This window comes from Prosopis cineraria, unplaced genomic scaffold (genome assembly GCF_029017545.1).
Source record: "Prosopis cineraria cultivar Desert tree isolate PC_DT_omini unplaced genomic scaffold, ASM2901754v1 PC3, whole genome shotgun sequence".
NCBI lineage: Eukaryota > Viridiplantae > Streptophyta > Magnoliopsida > Fabales > Fabaceae > Prosopis > Prosopis cineraria.
Window position 1 is genome coordinate 27379609 of NW_026555334.1, and position 18440 is coordinate 27398048.

General features: G+C 29.0%; 2 protein-coding genes across 2 annotated transcripts; one reads left to right on the forward strand and one right to left on the reverse strand.

Moving 5' to 3' along the window:
• Positions 1 to 5626: 5626 nt before the first annotated feature.
• On the forward strand, positions 5627 to 9850 carry LOC129305889 (cold-regulated 413 inner membrane protein 1, chloroplastic-like). The gene is made up of 8 exons (XM_054946068.1): positions 5627 to 5882; positions 5975 to 6097; positions 6736 to 6831; positions 6962 to 7026; positions 7318 to 7387; positions 7463 to 7560; positions 8047 to 8155; positions 9440 to 9850. Exons 1-7 carry the CDS (start codon positions 5722 to 5724, stop codon positions 8115 to 8117), a joined length of 684 nt encoding a protein of 227 aa, XP_054802043.1. The 5' UTR covers positions 5627 to 5721; the 3' UTR covers positions 8118 to 8155; positions 9440 to 9850.
• LOC129305494 (major pollen allergen Ole e 10-like) lies at positions 9144 to 10675 on the reverse strand (the record flags this gene model as incomplete). Its single annotated transcript, XM_054945507.1, has 3 exons — positions 9144 to 9633; positions 9733 to 9772; positions 10306 to 10675. Coding segments are annotated over 3 exons (618 nt in total), but the record flags the coding sequence as incomplete, so codon positions are not given.
• Positions 10676 to 18440: the final 7765 nt, after the last annotated feature.

An 18440-nucleotide genomic window follows, 5' to 3' on the forward strand; every position in this document is an offset into this window, starting at 1 on the left:
AACTCAGCAAAATCAGGTTGAGCTTAGGCTTGCCTGTAAGGCTGGATGGTATTTTTTTTTTTTCTTTGAAAACATGTTAATTTATATACATGAATAATATAATATGTTAAAATATTTATTTTAGATGATGAAGAGAAATTGATAAAGTTAAATACCAACAGTTATTTTGTATGCATTCACATATACTTAGGCATATAATAATATTTAAAAATCATTTTAATTTATATACATGAATAACATAATTTGTTAAAATATTCATTTTAGACAATAAAGATGAAGTTGGTAAGGTTGTTAAAATATCAATACATTCTGTATATGCATTTATATATATATATATATATATTTGAATTTGAGACCTTGTACTTAAGAATTATACATGAATTACTCCATTAGAATAAACACTTGTTAATTAATCGTCCTTTCTATTTTAATTATTTAATAGTATTTACATTAAAAGTGTTGTTGAGAAAAAATATGATTTCAAAAACAAAAATGAAAAATTCTTGTATGAACGGAAATTCCACATTAAGGCCATCACACACTTTCAGGTTTTTGGATTAACACTTCTTCTTAGATCATTTTAGGTAATGTTAGGGATTTTTTTTTTTTTTTTAAGATAGAATGGTATGGCCAAAAGTCTCATGACATTGTTCGAGAAAATTTTTTAAAAGAGAACGGAATGGTTTGGATGGCCTTCAAGCCATACCTTATATCCTAAATTTATTTTTTTACTGTCAATTTGGAGGGTTGAGAATGGAATAATATGATATAAATAATATTCTTATAAGATTACCCTTATTCTTCTCATCTCCTCTCACCCTTTCACTCCCCCATTATCTTAAAACTCAAAAATATAATTATATCTAATTCAAATCTAATAATTTTATAATTATTCTTAAATAATGATTGAATGAAATCACTAATTATTTTAGTGAAATTCCAAATAATGAAATGTTCCATTCCGTTTCACTCCACCACATTCCATTTCATTAATAACTATTATTTTTTTGTTCAATTATATACTCTCAAATATACCTTTATATCCTGAGGTTTAATTTACAATTCTTTCCTTGAAAGGTAATAACTGGGGAAAAGTTGGCTTTAATTCTCACAATGATGTGCCTTCAAGATCGTTTAATAAGATCAGAACCTTTTTTTCCCCGCATTCAACGGCCAGTCATGATAAATGGGATAAAATAAATGTAAATTGCAGACATGTTGACAATGTTTGATACGTAGAAAATTATTGAAAAGAAAAAGGAAATGCATTGCTTGTAATTGTGGTATGCTGTAGGACAATGTACTACAGTGAACCTGATTAAGACCATAATATCGACATACTGAATCAAAACCAGCCCTCGATTTGGTTTGATTGATACTGCAAAACTGAATAGAAAAAAAAAAAAAAATCAGTCAAAGACTAATAAAACCATTCAACAACCAGTAAAACCAGTTAAAAACCAAACTGTTTTTGTAAAATTCTGAGCCATGAATTGCAAATTTAACAAAATTGAAGCTTAGCCTTTAAACTATCAGACTAAAGTTGATAATTTAGGATCAAACTTAAAAAAAGATATTTTTTCATACTGAATAGGCCCAAAAAATTTAGGCCAAGCCCAAATATTTGAATAAAATACTTATTTTTAAAAAATATATAAAATATAATAAATATTAATTAATTTTTAAGTTTTAGATTATTTTATATCAAAATATCATATATTTGAGTTCTCTACATCGTTTAAGTATAAAAAAATATATTATATTTTTATAAAATAAAATAAGTAATTTTAAAGTAAAAAATTAATTAAAAATAATTTTAAAAATAAAATTCATGTATTCGAACAACATGAAATTCGAAAGAATTTAAGTCGAGTTTGACTATTTAAGTTTTTCAAAAAATCAAGCCTATTCAAATTTGACATTATTTAAGTTGAGCTCAAATAAGCTCAATTTACTTAATTTTCAATTCAGCTCCCACAATTCTTCTAGAATAAGAACGCTGACCTCTCCCTTTTAAAATGGGCCATGTCCATCTGGGACTTCTTGAGCCATCTTAACAACTACTATGTGCACATAATACGCAATTTAATGCATTTTGCTTTATTTTTTCCTTTTAATTTTGGGTATTTTTTTTTGCTCATATTTGAAAGATTTTTAATATAAACACATCTTTTTTATATTTATACTTTTCCATCATTTGTCTATATTTTTTTGTTTAAACTTAATCTTTTTAATTTAACTTAAATATTTTGTTCAAAAAGTATCTAACACTTTATCATTTCATCAACATCTTTCTTAATTTCTAAATAGAAGGCTTTATTCATTATTAATATTAAGCATATATTCATCAATAAAATTATATTTCCAAGAATTTATAATATTTTCTTAAGAAAATACTCCATTCATTAAAAAATATAAGGCATTTTTATCAAATCTTACCTACAATAAAATAATTACCTACTTTAAAACTAACCCTATCTTTTTATATTTATCACTATTAAACACTCTATAATAAATATAAAGTCACTATTAATAGGGATACTTTTAAAAAAATGGCAATTATTACACCTCAAGAGATTAAAAGGTCTTACATTTTTAAATATCTAACTTTTAAAAAATGTTTTAAATTTTTAACGGAGTGAATACATAGTATCATTTATTTCTTATTTGATTATGATATATAAATTAAAAATATATTAACTTAATGTTAATTAATTTGACCAATAAACCGTGAATCTGTGACTAACTCAATTTAATGAGCAGTTTAATTTTTAAAAGCTTACAATGTACTTTCTTATTTTATGTTTAGAAAATATTTATTTCACAGGGCGAACCTCATTTGTGACAAGTAGCCGTGGCATTAACGAAAATTCACCATTACGCATCTATATTTGTTCTCACCTTAAATTAAATCACTTGAGGCTATGAAACAATCTTGAAAGCAAGTTTTGAATCCCTGATTTATTTGTGAAGTATATTATGATAAGATTTTCTTTCCACGTCTATAAATTTAGAAAATATAAAGCCTACAGCAATAACGCAAACAAATTAATTTATTGCAAAAAAAGGTAAACAAGTTAATGATAGTTATAATTTTCTTGAAAAGGCAAGGCTAAAATTATGCGTTTTCCCTGTCTGACAAATTTTATACAAGTAGGCGATGAGAAAAAACTCTTAACACTTATCATCTCTCTGGGCTGAAAATTGAATTATTATCTTCAAATAGTTTGATTAAATGACAAGATTATAAATAATTGTGCTAAAGTTTGACACATGAAAATATATGTTTAAAAAAATAACAACATTCAATTTTATGTTCCATCAGAAACAACGGTGGAGCGAGTTTGGTGGAGAGAGTGGGGGGTTGAAAGGTCATTGTCAAAGTCCCATGTACACGGAAGCCATTGTGTCTCCACGTACATCAACAGTTCTTTCTTCTCCGAACTCGAGTGGCATGACGTCATCGACACGTGGCATGCTCCTCTTTGTCGCTTCCCTCCTCGCTTATCTTGATTGCCATTGTTGTATTTTTGTCCTGTTTAAACTTGTTGGGCCAGCAATTTGGGCCTATGTTTGAGCCGTTCATTGGTTAGATGATATCAGTTTGAACTTTTTAAATATCATTTTAAATTTTATTTCTGAAGGTATATATAAAAAAATATTACTTGAAAGATGTCAATTTCTTAAATGATGTTCAGATTTATTAATAAATAAATAATGTTTTTAGAACCAAACTGAATATTGAATCAAAAAGGCTAACGATTCACGATTTGTATGGTCGAAATGGGTTAGACTAATATTGAAACGAATAACGTAATAATTAAATAAAAAAATTATATATATAAATAATAATCTAAATATAAGAATTATGTGCAAAATTTCTACTTAATTGAAAAATAAAATTCAATATTTTAAATTTATCATAACTTAACAAGTCACATGATGCAACATAGCATTAAATGATTTAAAAATTGATCATTTTCTTAAAAAAGAAAAAATTTGTATTTTTTGAACATTTTGATTTTTAAAAACCGGATCTAATTTTAGGTTCAATCACTGATCCAAAGCAACCCAATATCCTAATTGATTTTTTTATGTTGACTGAGCCGAAATTCAATTTAATTGATGGTTTGACCCTCAGTTTGATTTTATAATCATTGTGAATTAGTCTCATAATTGCATATTATAAGAATATATTGGATTAAAAAAAGAAAAAGATACTAGAGACTTTAGTTTAGTGCCAGCTTATTTTGGATCCCGTGATTTCACCTTTCCTGATGAAATACGTGTTAATGACGATATGCATATGCTCATAAAAGAAAGTCATGTACTTTTCCCTCATAAATTAAATTATTCTTTATTTCTTTGGTATAATATATATATATATATATATATCGGATTTTAAATGTTTATCGTGACATACTTCAATCTCACGTCCCAATTGTATACAATATTCTTATCCGTTTGGTCAATATTTATTAACTAAATTGAATTATCAACAGAAAAATGGTCTTCTAGTGCTATAGTGTATGAAAAGACTAGTTAGTTAAGTGCAATGTAATTAACCCCCAAAAAAGAGCCACATAAAGTCAATTCATTCCATTTAAAAGAAGTTAAGTATTGGCATAAAAACTTAGCATAGTGCAACTAACAGGATACAACTTACTAGTTCTCGCAAAACCATTATTTATTTTATTTTGAAAATAATAATTTTTTTTGCCAACAATATGAAATTTTGTTAGAGATTAGGCTGTACTTGGAATTGAGTTCAATCAAATTTTGGCCTAAACTTTTAATTCAAGGCTGGCTTGATATTTAGAGTTAATTAAAACTTTTTCAAATTTTAATAAAGGACTAAAGGTCATCTATATATTGTAATACAAGGGAGATTTTCTTCCTACTCGTTTTAGTTCATACATGTGTATGGATATGTGTGCGGTACACGTACGGCTAATTTGTTTAGTTTCCGAGACAATGTGATCAGCAGCCTGACAATGAAATTATTAACACTTTATCTCAGCTTAAATTTTTTTCAAAATTATTACTTCCCCCAATCCTATATATATAAGATTGTAAAAATATATTTTAAATTTCAAGAGATAAAATTAGTTTAATCAATAAAACATTGTGTCAAAACATCAAACAATTTCTTTTTCTGTATTTGGTCTGAGAGAAGAGGGAGGGAGTGTTTTAATATTACCTTATTTAATTTAAAAGGAAAGAAGAGAAAAATAAATATATATAGATAATTTTACCCTTATATTATTAAAACTTTTTTCTAATAAAATATATAGATTACTTATCATTATTAAATATATTATTAAAAAATCTATCATTACTAAACTTGTTTAAAAAAATAAAGAATAACAATTAAAAGAAACATTGTACAACAAAAAATACCCTTCCCATCTCAATTTAGAGGGGAAGGTTTGGATCCCCTCTACTTTTCCTAACTAAATGAGGAAAGGAAAATAAAATCCTTCCCTTCACCTTCCATCCAACCAAACAAATTCCAACTCAAAATTTTAATAGTGATTCATGACTTGTGTTAAAATTAAAAAAGATGAATAAAAGAATAATTAAGATATTTGGACTTCTCAGATAAATAAGTTCTCATAACAAGAGCGGTTTGGAGCTTAGCCCAGTGGAGCAGAGGCATAGAAAGCCTACAACGGTAGACTAGAAAGGAAGAGAAGAAAGATCGAGAAAGAAAAACAAGAAATGTCGTCTGCTTCTTTCTCTGCAACTGCACAAACTACTCCTTCCCTCTTCTCCATCGGCATTAAGAACCCTCATCTACATCCTCAAGCTCTGGTTGTACCTCCACGTTCTGGTTCTTCTTGTTATGGGGCATCGCTCAGCTACAGCTATAATCCGTTAAGGTATAGAACATTCTAAACACCACGAAATTCTAATCATGATTAAGAAAGTATCTGAGTCGTTTGATTTCTAATCTGATTCTGTTGGGGTGTAGATCTTTTATTGAGTGCAATGGAAGGATAGTGAAGTCAAGGAGAAGAAGAGGGTCCACTGCGGTTTGCTATGCTGCTCCTCTCACTGCTCGCAATCTCCAGTTGATCTCGACTATTTCTTCTGTGTCAGTTACTTTCCCTCACTTAAATCTATACGAGTGTGTGTATCTGCTTATACATATATGTATGTAAATCGAGAAGCACCGAATCAACTCCAGATTTGGGGCAAAATTTTCTGAATTTAGTGTAGCTACAGTCACAAATAATGTATTGTAATATAATTTGGTTCTCAATCGTAACTCACAAGTGGTTGTTGGAGACGGAGAATAAAAACCGCAAAACAGGAGTGTATGAACTCAGTGGATAACTCAAAATGCAATCCAAGATGATGAAAAGGTTCCCTTTGGATGAAAACTAGGAATAGTATTAGTTCATAGTACCTATGAATCTGAAATGTTATTTTCGAACATGGAAGCAGAAAATCAGCAGGCTTTCTTTTACTTTTTTGTTTTATGTTTTATTTTTTTGTTTTCCCAAATACCAGTCACAGAAATCAGAGTTAATCTGTTTACGTGTTTTTAACTTACGATTTTTTGACAGAATTTGGTTTTGAAATGAAGGGGATTGATTTAGTTCTTAGGCGCCACAAGTCAATTGCAGATCAATATACTAATTGTCACTCCGTTTCTGTTACTTTTTATCTTTTGCTTTCCTTAACAAATAAAAAATAAAATATGGGTGATGAATATTTAGAATCTTTCAGGGTTTTAATACTGGCTAAAGGCACTGGCGTGCAGAAATCATTCGTTGTTCCATTATTTGTCTTGCAAGCTCCTGCAAGTATCGTTGCTTGGATGCAGTAAGTTTTTCCCCTCCCTTCGCTGAGCATTTTTTGTGTTCCCTGCTCAACCTAAAATATTCTGACATCAACAGATTATATCAATTCTTAATTTCTTTCTCAATTCATTTGATACACATTGGGTTTTCAGGGGTAAATATGGTCTATGGTCCGCATTCCTAGCACTCCTGGTTCGTCTCTTCTTTTATATACCCGGTAGGTTCTCTTATCGGCTTCTTATATATCTTATAGTCATATGTATAAGCTAGTAGAATGAAATTTAGCAAATCTAGAGGGAGTAACAATAGATTTTAACTTAGAGACACCCCAAACACCACAACTTCCATTGGAATTGATGGAAATCAGTTCATTATTTTAGAAACCTCAGGATGGGTTTATATCTTCTTTCTCCATAATACTTTTTTATTTTGTCCCTTATTACACTCCTGCAAATAAATTGAAGGATGATACATAGAAGTTCTTCTGCTATATCTAATCTATTTTTAGGTGAACTTGAGTTGCCTTTTGTGGCATTGCTCTTGGTAATCGTGGCTCCATATGAAGTTATGAAATTGAGGTAAGTAAATTCATCACTTTGAGACTCTTGGGGCCATTAAGCCATCTACATTTTTTAACTTGTTTACGTTGTCAGGGGAACACAAGAAGGAGCTATAATTTCATTGTTGATTGCGGGTTATTTGGCTTTCCAGCATTTTTCAAGAGCAAGCTTGCAGAAAGCATTTGACCAAGGTTCAATTGTCGCCACCTTAGCTGTCATTTGTATCACTGTTTCTTCTTTGTGGCTTCTGATCTGAAATGACTGTAAAATAGTGAATTGTAATAGAAATATGTCCGAGTGGCATAGCTGTGGAAAGGATAGTGAATAAATGCCCATCGTTGTTCTTTGTAATGTAATAATTCTTACTAGTTTTGGACTCTATTGTTGACAACAAAGCCATACACATTTTCATTACTCTTCAAGATTTAATGTTAAGCTTAACAGCTGTTTGTAACTTGCTACACTAATTTGTACTGCTTTAGTACTTTTTATTTGAAATCTAGTGCACACTGTTCTAGTGCTCTCTGAACTCTAGCCTTCCTATTTGTTAAGATTGTAATCTTTCTTAGTGGATGTTACGTTGAGTATATTACTTGATAGTGGAAATGTTCTTGAAAAGTATGATGAGATGAATCAGTATTGCATTTTGACTGTAAGTTAAACATTCGTTTCCGCAGATAAACACTCCAGAGAGAGGGAACGTATAGAATCATTACCAGCAGCACAAACTGTTATCTGTTATATTTAAATTTTCGGTTTCTCCGTGCAAGTTTTCATTATTGGCAGGTGAAAACTATCCTCATCAAATCATGTTTATACAACGCACAATGATGTGGTTCCATAACATGTTTATATATTACTGCTGTGGGTGAGTTATAAGTTGTTTGGATTTCAATTGGGTATAATTGATTATGAAAAAAATTAATTAATATAATTGATTTGGAATATAATTGATTATGTTATGTGGTATGTAATTGATTTATAAAATTAATTAATGAGATTGATTTTAATCAGAATTGGAAGTAGAACTAAAAAGCAGAATTGAAAATAAGGGAAACTCATAGTTTTGTAAAAATATATTGAAACACTCATATTATATGTTAAAATTAATTATGAATTTAAAATTATGTTTTCAAAAAAATATTTAGATACCCATTATACATGTTAAAATTAATTTTGAACTCAACCATGTCTTTTTTTTTAAAATATCCAAACACCCCATACATGTCATAATCAATTATGAATTCAAAATCATGGTTATCTCATGAGCTACTAATACTTGCTTTTCAATTCAATTTTTCAATTATACATTTCTTAAAATTTATGCAAAAATCATATAAATTATATTACAAGTCATATTTTTTTAGTTCATAATTAGTTATATACCACATAATTGATTTTAACATATGTAATGAGTGTTTGTATACTTTTTTGAAAACATGGTTTTTAATTCATAATTGATTTTGACATGTATAATGGGTGTTTGGATATTTTTTTGAAAACATGTTTTTAAATTCATAATTGATTTTAACATGAAACATGAGTGTTTGGATAATTTTTGTCAAAACATGGTTTCTATACAATTAATTGATTCTTAACTTAAATCCAAACAGGCACTTAGATTCCTTGGAAGTAGTCTTCTCTTCATCCTCGTTCTCAATTACGGTCTTGTTTTAGACTGATTGCTCAATAATTCCTTCAAAGTGGCTCTCGGCTCTATAAATAATTATGTTCTAGCCAATATAAGCTTCAGACTTTCTCAATGGAAGAAAGATTCCAAGAGAAAACAGACTGTCTAATACTTTATTATTGTGCTAATAACATTGAAAATCTGTGTACATGACCTACAATTTTTTGCTCTGCTACTTTTTGGGGCTTTGTGATCAACTAACGGACATATATAGCTGAAAGGCAGTACTAATTTAAATGGCAAGACTTCAAATAACAAATATGGAATTATTGACCTTCTGCCTCCTCGAAGTCTCAAGAAAGTGCTGGCACACCACGTGAATCCCAGCTCCATTCCAAAAGAGTGACTGAACCTTGTATATGGTCTCTATATATTTGCAGTGAGGAGCGAAGCCCAGAGGCTGTACATGGTGAACATCAGCGGCAATGAATAAGAGGGAGATGTGGCTAAGCTGGGGCTTTGTGTTGGTTCTGAGCCATAGATTGTTGATCCACGAGGTATTGTCAAACTTGGAGGAGTTGTAGTCATTGGACTTGATTGATTCAGTGGGCTTTGATTTGTTGGTGGACTCGTGCTGCATGCACGATATACGTTAGGATGTGGAGTACAGTGATCTATCTTCATTTGTATAGCATTATAATATGAACAAGATAATGTGGCTAAGAATTCTCACCTTTGTGATTTGGGTGATGCATAGCGGCAGTTCCCAGTACCTGCAATAATGTCAATAATGTTATTTTGTAGTTCAAGATAGTGAAGCTCAAATAACAATCATGATCTTGGATGTTTTATGTTGACTATCTAATCCAGTGCGAAATAAATAAAATTAGTGAAGCCCATAATCACTATACTGAAAAAATAATGACGTGCATGTGTATCAATTTGGTGAAGAGTGAGCAAGCTAAGGCGACCTAGGAATTTGTGAGGAAACTCATCAGTTACTGAAGGGGGCATTTGGTGGAGACTGGGGCCAGACCTTCGTTAGCTATACTGAAGAGATTTATTTGTGGAGTTGGTCTAGAGGGATATTGTTTATTCTGTTCCATACTAAATTCAAGATTGTATGGGGGGAAAGAAAATAAAGTAATGCCGTGAGAAGTTTTGATGACTTTTATTCTTGACATCCCCATTTCTAAAGACAAGAACAAATTGCTAATTTGAATTTCTTCATTGCAGTCTTGAGTTTCAACAATAAAATCATCTCAAGGATGTTGTGAATAGGACTTTTGTATGATTAAACTCTTACTTGGGTCATTGTTCGTAAGCTGTGCTATTCCTCCAAATGAACAGCTTGTAGGTGCTGGATTCTTCTGGTAATAGGCATTGAATGCATAAGAAGCATGGTCACGGACGGTGTTTGGATTATAACAACTTGCCCCTGCTTGAATGGCCGAACAATCAGCACCTCCATAGCCACAAGCAAAGTCAAGAGCCACTTGCAGGGCAGTTTCTGAAGCTGTTTGGCTTGCAACACACCATTGACCGCCTGATGATGTGGGACTGGTTGTGGTTGTTGGAGTTGAGATTGGGTTGACCGGAGGTGCAGTTGGGTTGGCCGGAGGTGCGGTTGGGTTAGCCGGAGGGGCAGTTGGAGATTGCCATGGGTGAGTCTGGGGTTATGGGGGTCATGTATGGTGGTGCTGTTGGGATTGCCATGGGTGAGTCTGGGGTTATGGGGGTCATGTATGGTGGTGCTGTTGGGGTTTGCCATGTTGTGTCTGGTGTTTGAGGTGATGTTGGGTTTGCCATAGGAGATGGATTTGCAGTGCCTGGAGTTGTTGGATTGACAACAGGAACTCCATCTAACTGAGTTTCTAATTCAGATGATGAGAACATTTCCTGGTTTTCTTCATCTCCTAATATTCTGGCTGTGCCTGTTCCTGGAAAAGAAACCAAGATTCTTTACTTTCCTAGTAATAAAAACTTTGAAGATTGAAAATATTGATAGTGAACTTATATGAATAGACTGAAAACTCTGTTTCTGCTCAAAAGAGGCCAAACAGTGATGAACTAAATCATGGATTTGGATTTGATACAAGGAATAGTTTTTGTGATGCATATAAGAGCTATATATACCATTGCTAGAGCTAATATTAATTCATCCTTTTGGCACTTTATTGATTTCATGTTGGAGTGGCACGCTACAACAGAAGTGCTAGACATCACCATCCATGCCTAGAATTTAACTTTGTTTCCCATCTGCTATTAGTTATTCTGCCTACAGCTATAGAACTCTTCATGCGTCAGCAAAATATCTTTCTGATATACTATTTGATTTTGTCATTCATGTATGGAGGAGATTCACTGCATTTCTGTTCTTTATTAATGACCAGCCTCTGCATCTTGAATATGCTTGCAATGTAAGCTCTATTTCTTGATGCTGCTAAATCAATGCTTGAAGCTAAGAGGGCAAAACAGATATCTGAGCTTATAAGTGTTCAACACAAACTATATCACCTGAACTTAATAAGAGACAGAAGGTGAGCAGGGTAAGGTGCCAAAGACTCCTAGCACCCATCTCTGCAGGTTGGCTTCTATGCTTGATTTGCAGTGTTCTTGGTTTGGATCAATGTTAGAGGAGCTAAGATACAAAAAACAAGAGAAGAATGGGATTGGTGTGAAGAATTTTGTCTCTGCATTTTTTCATCTTATATATAAATTAAATACATGAAGAATCATAGCTTTCTTGGATCCAGGAGAGAAGGAAGAATATGAGAAAACTTGAGAAAGGAGGAATCGGGTAGCTGAAATTAGCAAGCAAGGGAAGGTGCAGAATGAGGCAAAAAGGTGCTTGGCGAAGGAAAAAGGCAAAAGGGTGATCTGTTTGGAATTAAAGTCTGATTCTTAGGGATAAAATAAAATAAGTAATTAATAAAACGACCCATAAGATCTTGTAATGTCTTTTCCCTTTTATGCTTCTCTTTTCTACTGTTTTATGGGACTGAACCAAAAGCTAAAGCCTGTAGATTGTGGTGATGTACTTTGTTGCCTTTTAGGGTCTGTAATGAAGAATGTTGTCTCCCTAGTATTCTTGTACATTTACGTGTCTCGACAAAGTACACCCACCATTTTCTTTTTGTTTTTATTTTTTTTTTAATAAATACTGATACTTCCTCTGGAATGTTTACGATTCCTTTTCAGGGAAATCTCCAATTATCCGATACTGTCTAGTGTCTTCTCCCTTAAGAAGTTGGCTCAGATTCTTTATTTTTAAGCTACCTCGTTATCGTCATTGTGTTTCTGGTATTACGTAGATTTAATTATATTTGATAGGTATCTCTAACCATTTTATCTTGAGAAACTTGTAGATTAAGATTGGAACGAAATCATTCTGATTAAATGGCAAAAAGAAACTGGAAAATAATAAATTTATGATTTCTTGATCTGATATCAATTTGATGTATATGAATTGGGTTTTATTTGAGCTTATTACTTTGGGGAGCGAATTGTTATGGAATCATTACTCTCTTTTTAAAAAGTTAATCCAATAAGATATAGAGTCGAGAATAATAGTTGAGTTTGTAGGTCTTCTTTAAATGAGTGTTTGGGCTTCAAAAATTATTTTTTTAAAAGAATCGAGCTTGAGGGCCTGGCCTTAATAAGTCCTGTGGAAAAGGGCTCAGGCCTAGGCGGCCTTCCAATCCTTGATAAGCTTATTTATCTTATATATATATGCATACATATATATATTTGATTGATAATGACACAATTTGGTTAATATTCATTGTAGGTGATGAAAAAGAAGTTGTAAAGGTAATTAATATTGAATCTCCATCTCCATCTTCAATAAATGCACTTACATTTGAAGGACCTAATGTTTTATTTGTAGATGATCAAGATGAGGAAGATTTGAGTTTTGATTGATGAATGTGTGTTGTTTAGATTTCTAAATATGTTGTTTAATTTTTAAAATATTGTGATGATTTTAATTTTTTTAAATTTTAAAATATTTTAATTAATTTATAATGTTTAATTTTATTTTAATTTTTTTAATTTTTAGAATAGGACTTTCGAATCTGGCCCTAAGCTTTTTACATAAGAGTTGGGTTTCAAAAAAGGAGTTAAAAATGGATAACCGAGCTCAAGGGCCTTGGCCTTTAAGGGTTAGGCCCATAAGGATCGAGCCCTTAAGGGCCAGGTTTGCCTATATTTCCAATTATATTAGGACATGTAATATGAAACATAACATATCTCCAACCAATTTGTGGGACATAATAGCTCCCTTGGCCAATTTGGAGCTAATATGACTATCATATGGCCATTATTCTCTCTAAAAATTTAATCTAGTGAAGTGTGTAGCATTCATTTATAGAGTTAGAACCTTCTCGGCATCACAAGTGACCCAATAAAAGGGCTCTAATATCATTTTGTGATGAGGCCATTATTCTTTCTCCAATAGGTTAACCTAATGTGGTGTGCAATACAACTGCTTATATAATGAAAACCCTCCTCTCAATGTAACAATTCTCTTGACCAATTCGTGGCGAGTAACCCAACGTGTGATGGGGCCAGGATGCCTATGTTATGAGTGGCCCACCAAATGATTAATTCATCATTAAGGTCATTATTTTCTCCCAAAAGAGAACCGGCTTATATAATCAAAATATTCCTCAAGTCATAATACAATAATCCCTTATATGGAAATGTTGATTAAAATAAGATTTCAGAATATTCCAAGAAATTTATTTAAAAACAACTAGAACATCTTCTGATGACAGAAACAAAAGCAAACTAAAATTAAAGAAAAGTAAATTTAAATTTGCTCTTTGCTTGAATTTTCTTCTCAAAACAGACGCGCCTTCTTTTTAATTCTCTCTTCAAAGCGAGAGAGAGAGAAGCCGATGCTTATCGTTCCTTCTTAAAATGATACATAGCCGTCTCTGCCAAGCGCTTTGTTTCTTGTAGCATCTCAAGCTCTTTCTTGAAGTATTCATTATATCTTTCAAGAGTTGAAGTATCAGGCTGCTTTTCATAATTAATCATATAAAGCCTCCATTGCTTGATCATGCTTCTTCTCATGATACGTAGCAGACGTTGAGTGGTAGTTTATCTCATCATTAATTTCAATTTCTAAATCCCTATCTTCCAAAGTTTTGCTCTGCCTATATTGTGCATCAAAATTCCAACGCCGTCCCCAAAAAATAAGCCATGTCTGCTTCGCTATACTCACCATAGATAGTCTCTAGCTCTTCATGCAACTCTTCATTCCTTCTCCTCTTCCTCCTTACTTCTTCATACAACGCTTCCATCTTCGGAAAAGTCACAATAATTAATCAGATAAAAGGATATTTTTGATTTTTGAATGTGACACTTCCCTCAAGTAGAATAGCATGCTCCTATTTATAGATCATTTTAACCAATTTTTGTAAATTTTCAAATCATGGGATCCGTTTGTTTTGGCTTATTTAATTAAAAAATCACTTTTTTTATAAAAAATTTATTGTGTGAGTTCTTATTATATTTGTTTAAACTTTAAGAAGTTATTAATGTTATAATGTTTTAACAAAGCGGGATACATAAAAATATTATAAAATATTAAAATAATAAAATAATAAATTATTTTTATAAAACAAAAATGGTTAAAATATATTTTTAGTCCATTGACTTTATATAAATTTTTTATTTGATTATTTAATTTTGTAAATTATTTTTTTAATCCTTTAACTCTAATATCATTAGTTTTAAATGATTATTTTTTGTGTCAATTATTGTATTTTAAAAAAATAAATTTAATATGTTAATATTTGATAATGTTTTGTTAATATTTGAAAGTTTAATGTAAAAAATTATTAGAATAAAATTAACAGTATTAGAAATAAAGGACTAAAAATATACTTTATAAAGTTAAGAAATTAAAATGAAATATTGTGTAAAGTTAAAGGACTAAATCTACACTTTAGCTTATAAGATATCATAAAATTTAAAAATAACTAATTAATAATCACTTTTTAATTATTGTAACTAAATATAAAATAATCTCTGTGTTAATAAAATCTCTATAAAATAAATTTTTTTTATAAAATCTTTAAACTATCTAAAAATCGTTTATTTTTAACTTAAACAAACGGCCTATGATTTTATCTTATTTTTAAATCAAGTAAATTTGAGATGACGTGGTTATTCAAAGATAATGAATGACAGGTATCTTTTTGTTTTTTCAAACTATATTTCAATTTGTTTTAATATCTCTCATTTGAATTTAAAATTTAAAAATAAATTTAAAAGAAACACTACTAGCCTCAACCTTCCTATAAATAATTATTGTTTTTTTAATAAAAAAACAACTAACTTATAAGGGAAAAATTGTTAAATAAAAGCATGAATATTAAAAAATAATAATAAATTCATGAGCACGCTCCTTTACTTGAAAAAATATTTTAAAAATCCAAAGACAAAGAGTGTTGAAGTGTCTAGGGTAAGAATCTTCTTCTAATTTAATTCTTTTCCACTTCATCTTGTTAAAATTCTATGAGATAAAGCAAATCATTTTTCGTTGAGCAATTTAAGTGATTATTATTATTTGAAATCAAAGCTTTGCTAATTATCTTAAAAACTGTCATTGAGCTTGTGACAAGTATCAATATATCCAACATAGTCAGTAATTAAGGAGATAAGGGTGATGAGCCATTATATTAGGTGATGGGTTTGGGATATTAACAATTTTCCTAATAATTTGCAGAATATAATTAGTAAAATTAAGATATTTATGTTATTAAAATACATGGATCTAAATATTTTATTTTGTATAATTATAACAGATTTTAAATATTTATTAAATTGCTACATTTATTGTTTTTTAACTGCAAACTGCAAAGTCTAATTATCTTAAAAATTCTACAAGTAAATTTAAGTTATCTGAATTGTAGAATATACTTAGTTATTATTTATGAAGCAAACTTGCAACAATGTCTTGAATTAATATTGTCCATTATTTTCATTCGTAACTTTGAATTCAAATTTGGAGTCTTTATCCACTTTTCCTAGGCTGGAGATCTACCTGTTATAACTATAATTGTTATGGACTTCTTTGATTTAAATGTTAAATAATAATTTTTATATTTCTAGAACATTTTAAAATTTGAATTTTAATAATGACTTTATACTTCATAATGAGTATTAATATATCCAATCAAGAAGATAGCGGTGAGAGGGATTTAAAATGATGATGCATTATTAGATGATATTCATAATCTACTTTAGCGCAATATTTTCTCTATCAATTCTCTAAATATTCTTGAAATTAACTTTTTGTAAGCTCAAAAGGTGGAATCCAGAATTACTATTAACTAGATTTTAACGTCAAGTGATGTACCAGAGTCAAATTTTTAATTTTATTTGAAGACAATGGGAAAAAGTAAGAGGAAGATTTTTAATAACATTAGAAAATAAAAATAAATAACAACACATTGTATTGTAATTATGTCCTTTTTTGATCAAATAATGATTAAAATTCACTTATGCCAAGACTAAGGGTTAGATTCTATCGTTTTCAAGAGTTGGAGGAAAATGTTACACAAATAATGAGTTTAACTAAAAAAATTTCTTATAATTTATATTTTTTATAATTTACTGTCCATATTAAAAATTTAAGTAGAATATTTTATTTTAAAATTTACTATATATGCATATATTAAAATTTAAAATTTAAAATTTAAAATTATATTTAAACTCCAAAATTTATTATCATATAGTTCTTCTAGTTCTTTTCTAAGAACACATTTTAGAAATAATTTTTTATTAAAAATATAAGAAATTTTGTAATATTTAAACTAATTTTTCAAATTTTATCCTTTATTAATTAATATGAAAGTATTTAATATAGCTATATCATTAACAAGAGAGAATACTTATTTTGTCCCAAATATAACATCCTATTATATATTACAATAAAATATGATCTTAAAAATATATTATTAATCATTAATTTTTTTAAAATATTGTGCTAGTACCGTGACTGACAATTTTGCGGTAGGCAACGTGAAATAGAATTTTTAAATATTTAAAAATTTAAAATTTAATTTTTAAAAATAAATATGAAATTCTTTGTATATCTTCATTGTAGATCACACATTCACTTTTTCATTAAGTCTCACAGCTATGTTTATAAAATAAATATTAATATTAAAAAACTATTTTAATATCCTTAAAGTAAAATTAAGAAGCGAGAGGATAGAAAAATATATTATAAAAATAAATTAATAATTTAAAATTTTTCACCATAAATACAAATAATAAATTAAATATTTTAAAATATTTAACATAATATTTCTAACAATATTAAAAATGATATTAAAGTATATGCTTTAAAAATAAAAAAGAAGTATTTGTAATTCTAACAAAACAAAAGGAGGCAAGTATATTTTACTTTATAATTTATTAATTTGTGCAACTTAAAATATAAAGAACATTTTATTTTAAAATTTATTATGTTCATATATATTAAAAATATAAATAATATTTTATTTTATTTAGAATGTGTTGTCTCATGTAAATTAAAATATAAGGAATGACTTCTTCTTTTTTTCCCAAATTATTCTCATATCCGGCAACTAGGAGATGAAAATTTTAATAGGAAGATAACATGTCATCTCTATATAAATATATAGCAAATTATTTTTATCTAATTCAAATCATCCCTGTATAAATTGTTTTTATCTAAACTATGTCATTCCCATATAAATTTTATTGCATATATAACATGTATTATTTTCATTAAGAATCTTGTATTCACCTCAATTTTTATTATAAATCCACATTATCTTTTAAGATTTAAAAATTTTAATATTTTTTATACCTTATCTAAATTTTTGACATTTACAAATGTAGGTCCCATACTCATATTTTTTAATAGTAAATCCTATGCCCACTTTTTTTTTTTACCATGATTCCTACAACTATATTTTTTATTTTTTAAAAACTTTATAATGTACTACTCATGTACATATTAAAAAATATTAATATTTTTTAAAATTTCTCATTTCTTACAATTTAAAGTATAATATAGTTTGTTCTTTTTCAAAATGTGTTACCCATGTATCACCTTAAGAAAAATAAAACATATACTATGATGACTGGTACTACAATTTATATCATAATATTATTTATAAATCATAATTATAATAGTTGTAAATCAAGCAAATAATATAATCCATGATTTAATATTATTTATCAATTATATGTACAAGCATTACAAGTAATACAATAATTAGTAATAAAAGACTAAGTGTGCAGTAAAAATAAATTTATTGATATTATATAATTAACTTAAAGCTTATAATTTTTTTGGCTCAAACTTAAAGCATATAACTACATCAATGTTTTTTATAGAATTTTAAACCGTAGTCAATTTTTATATATAAATAATATAATAATAGATTTTTA

What these genes read in the sequence shown, in the direction of transcription:
- LOC129305889 (XM_054946068.1), top strand. Translation starts at nt 5,722, where the DNA reads ATGTCGTCTGCTTCTTTCTCTGCAACTGCACAAACTACTCCTTCCCTC. An exon ending in TACAGCTATAATCCGTTAAG is followed by an intron (nt 5,883 to 5,974) that starts GTATAGAACATT and finishes GTTGGGGTGTAG; the next exon opens with ATCTTTTATTGAGTGCAATG. An exon ending in TATGAAGTTATGAAATTGAG is followed by an intron (nt 7,388 to 7,462) that starts GTAAGTAAATTC and finishes TTACGTTGTCAG; the next exon opens with GGGAACACAAGAAGGAGCTA.